The following is a 4148-nucleotide window of genomic DNA, read 5'->3' as shown; positions in this document are numbered from 1 at the left end:
GCCATTTTCTGCCAATAATTTCTCATCCCTGCTCGGCTCACATTAGCAAAACCAGAAACCAAAAAAGTACGCGGGTTGATATAAAGGACTACTTTCAGGTCCTAAACCCTTGGAGCACTCCAGCCACCAGAAATTCCAGTTTCCTTACGGAAATAATCGATGATTACCCCATACTTGACTCGATGGCGCAGCTCCAATCATTGTTCCCATGACTTTTGGTTGGGATTCAACCAAACTGCTCAAAAGTGTTGGGAGACTCAATAGAACTGCTAGAACTGCTAAAGAGACATGTCACATTGACTTGATTAGACTTCAAGGGAAAACAAGGAAAGGGTTATTAACAATCTGCTCTGGCGAAAACTAGATAGACAGACGATTTACAATTTTGCAAATGACCGTTTTCTATGAGGTTCAGAGAATTGTGCCTCATGTGCCTTTCTGGCAGCTATTCTTCATCAGCATTGGCTCGAGTCTTGAATGAAGTTTTGAGCATGATGATTCGTTTCTTTAGCCAGGAGTTACTACTAGTACAGACAATCATTCTTTTTATTGACATAAAATGGAATATCTCGAACAAATTACAGAATGGTCATGAGATATATTACCAACTAGTGTGAATGCCCAAGTTCCAAGGCCAGGCTTCCATTGCATTGACGTCAGATTATATATAATACAACTAACAAAACAACCTTCACTTTGCAGTAGGATGTGTGAGGATTTGTGGGCTGCTCCAGCTTTTCTTGTTCCATGGGTAAATTTCACTGGAACTCGTGCTGCCATTCTTACTCCCATTCGTTTCAGCGGAGTGAATCATTAGTCTCATGAATAATGGAGACCCAAGAGCAATTGCTGCATAATAAATAATATATCCGATTTGGGGAGCTCTAACGAATTATTCATTTCCTTAAACCACAACGACTTGAGAAGTTTTGGGTTGGCTCACCTCGCCTTTAAAGAAAGCCATTTACAAAGACCTTTGCGACCAGGCTTTCCATTGGCATACGACTGATTTTTTAATGATAAGTAGAAGCCATTTCCATATTGGAGGTAAATGACATTTCAAGTCGAAGTGAGTGAGTGCCCCATGTATTAATGTTCCTCCTGTATTTCTCTTAACAGAAAAATTCAATAGACCGTATCGATTTCTGTCTAGATCACAAAAAGATAGAATATTCCTCGTCAAAGAGAACGACTTCAATGAAGAAGGGCCTGAAAAGACTGTACCGCAAATGCAAATACTTCAACGCATACAAAGAGGGTGAAAGAGAACGGAGAAAGAAAAGGGGGGACTTTAATTCCCAACCTAGCTGCTCAAACCGGCCTTTTCCTGTATTTTAGCCGGTCTTGATTAGCCGGCTTTGGAGAAAGCCAGGTGACTAATTGTGGGCCGAGAAGTGTTGCTTACGCCACAGATTTCCACGGACAAGGTCCCAAAGGTGAACGTAAACTGGTCCGTCTTGTTGAAGAGCCGTGTTTGCTAGTTTGTTGGTCGTCCACTTCAAGACCGTCCAGAAACCACGTGCTCGAGGAAACAACTCCGACAAATCTTTGGCAGAGGAAGATCCACTAAGCACATTCAGCCAATAGCTTGGTACGTCTATTTGTGTCGACGGTGCGGAAATCAGTTCCGATTAAGACGGTTTCCAAATATGACTTACCCTCAAGTACAGAAATTGATCCTGGGATCGGTTTTCTTGGTCCAAATGGCGTTGGCCGATTTGACTTGTTTCCAATGTTCGGAGTTTTCTGGCGATCTGGCATGCCCATCATCTTCGGATGGTCCAACAACGTGGGCTCAAGAGTCGCAACGGTACTCGAATCTAACCGGAAATGACGTTTATTGTGCCATTGGATATTCAAACCTGACCAAGAAGGTTTATTATCAGGTAAGGCGAACGAACGAATTGGCACACGTTGATCGATTTATTGGCGATCTAATCATTTGATTTCGGTCCATTGACTTGTATAGAGTGGGCTGGGAACCTCCCTATGCACGAGCACCACTTTTCAAAATAATATCATCACCAGGATCCATCAAACACCTGGTGGCTCTCATGGAAAAGTGACTTGCTGTAGCGCTCATGGGTGCAACTGGGACGTGACATCGGCCTTGCAAAACACAGCAGTGGACTTGCTTGGCACTCAGTCCTCGAGTAATGGAGGCCTGGTGGATGGCAACACTTCAACCACGACCAACACCACTTTAACAACAATACCGTCTACAAGTAGCGACACAACAGTCGTACCCAATATCAACACCACGGTCGTACCCAACATCACCACAACTACAAGTGTTTTAACTTCAACCGTCCCTCCCACCACAGCCCCTCCTACCCCAACCAGTAGCGTCAATAACGTTAGCAATAGCACTGTAATTGTTGTAAGCATAACTAGCAGCACAACAACATCACCGGTGACGACAACGGGTCTCAACATCAATGTCACAAATGTTAGCAATTCAACCATCAATGGGTTAAACAATACATCGGGTGTCAATACGACGATTATTGGATCTAATAACATAACCACCACAACAACTATCCCGACGAATTCCTCAACCACAACCAATACAACAACTACTCAACCCACTACTATAGACAATATCAATGGCACAACAAGTAGACCAATAGAAAACACAACCAGCAGTGGAGTTTTCACAAACACAACCCAAATTGGAAATGGCACATCCATCTTGCCAAGTACTACCGTCCCCACCATCTTCCCCACCACCGTCCCCACCACCGTTCCCACCACCCAAATCGCAAATGGAACAAATACGACTCTCAACCCTATCGTTACTAACAACATCACTACCACAGTCAGCAGCAACACCACAACCACCATAGCCACAACCACCGTCATAAGTGGTACAACATTTAACGGCAATGCAACAACCATTGGCAATGTTTCTACCCAAAATCCTTCAAACAACGCGACAACATCTTCAACGTTTTCAACCCTAGCTCCAGGATCGAATAGTAGTACCTCAGTGGCCGGAACAATTAATGGCACCTCAACAGTATCTTCAGCCTCCACCGCCGCATCTACCACCAGTCAAGAGAACGCCAATTCAGTTGGAACATCGGCAACTGTTTCTGGAAGCTCATCGACACAACCTTCAACAAGTACAACCTCGTCCACGAGTTCCACAGGTTAGTCCTATTCGTTTTAGAAAATGTAATGGTTCCCACTTACTTCAATGTGGATAGATGGGTTTGATTGCCGAGGCCTTCGACCTGAATTATATTTGAGAAGACCATTCCAAAATTATAGACGGTACATGTGTCGTATATCAAACATTAATAACCCTTCCCTTAACAGTTACGAACTCGGCAAATGGCCGGAGAGAAGTCGGTACAAGCGAAAGGACAAATGATGAGAGCTCGGTTCAACGAAATCGATCACAAGTAATCAAATCATTTGATGATTATGGTTTGATATGAGTCTCACCATACGACTTGAAGTTCGGCTTTTGATTGGTTTGCGGTCTCTTTTCTAGTGCATACTCAAAAGAGTGTAAAATGCTTTACATTTTTGCGTTTTGCGTGGACGTTACTATTAAAGTATAAATGTATTTGTCAAGAAATAAGTTCACGATCTGCAGACATGCATTATGCATGTACAGCTGAACAATCAACACTCAAGGCTCTATGTCCTTTAGACTGAGCAAATGTCAGAATTCCGGATAGGAAGAAGCAATAACTAAATTTCAAAAACATTTCTTTCCTCTCATAATTGTTCCCCACAATAGCTGGAAAACATTTCAAAGAACAATATTCTCAAATCTCTGAAGTTCGAAATTTTGTAAGAATTTCCAATTATGCTCCTGCAATGCGTGGGTACTTCAATTACCCCATTTTTCGAGCCTGTGTGTCCAAAACAGACTTCAGAGAGAGGGAAGTTTTTGTAGCAAATCGGACACACGCAGTCAGATAAACGAATGAAAAGATTAGTTGCAATGTATCCGCTTTAGATGTGGCTGTCACGTTCTGTTAATGAGAAGCAAATGGACAACAGTGCGGCCACCCGACATCGAGATCAAATAAAGATTTGGGCAAAGGGATGATTGGTGTTAAAGATCACCGAGCAAAATTCTGTTTTCGCACATTTTGTACAAATTGACAGGCAATTGCATATAGGCTGCAAAT

General features: G+C 42.8%; 1 protein-coding gene across 2 annotated transcripts in view; it reads left to right on the top strand.

Annotated features, from left to right (window-relative positions):
- The first annotated feature begins 1307 nt into the window (after positions 1-1307).
- The window catches only part of LOC131890480 (mucin-2-like), a 3363-nt gene continuing 522 nt past the window's right edge, over positions 1308-4148 (top strand). Inside the window, exons 1-3 of one of the 2 annotated variants that reach the window (XM_059239829.1) lie at positions 1309-1886; positions 1970-3152; positions 3322-3407. In XM_059239829.1, the coding sequence (XP_059095812.1) occupies positions 1650-1886; positions 1970-3152; positions 3322-3407 (1506 nt within the window). In that variant the 5' untranslated portion in view covers positions 1309-1649. Of the gene's footprint in view, positions 1887-1969; positions 3153-3321; positions 3408-4148 lie in introns of both variants that reach the window. The other variant, XM_059239830.1, reaches the window with a different exon arrangement.

This window comes from Tigriopus californicus, chromosome 11 (genome assembly GCF_007210705.1).
Source record: "Tigriopus californicus strain San Diego chromosome 11, Tcal_SD_v2.1, whole genome shotgun sequence".
Taxonomy (NCBI): domain Eukaryota; kingdom Metazoa; phylum Arthropoda; class Copepoda; order Harpacticoida; family Harpacticidae; genus Tigriopus; species Tigriopus californicus.
This window is presented reverse-complemented; position numbering and strand designations above follow the sequence as displayed.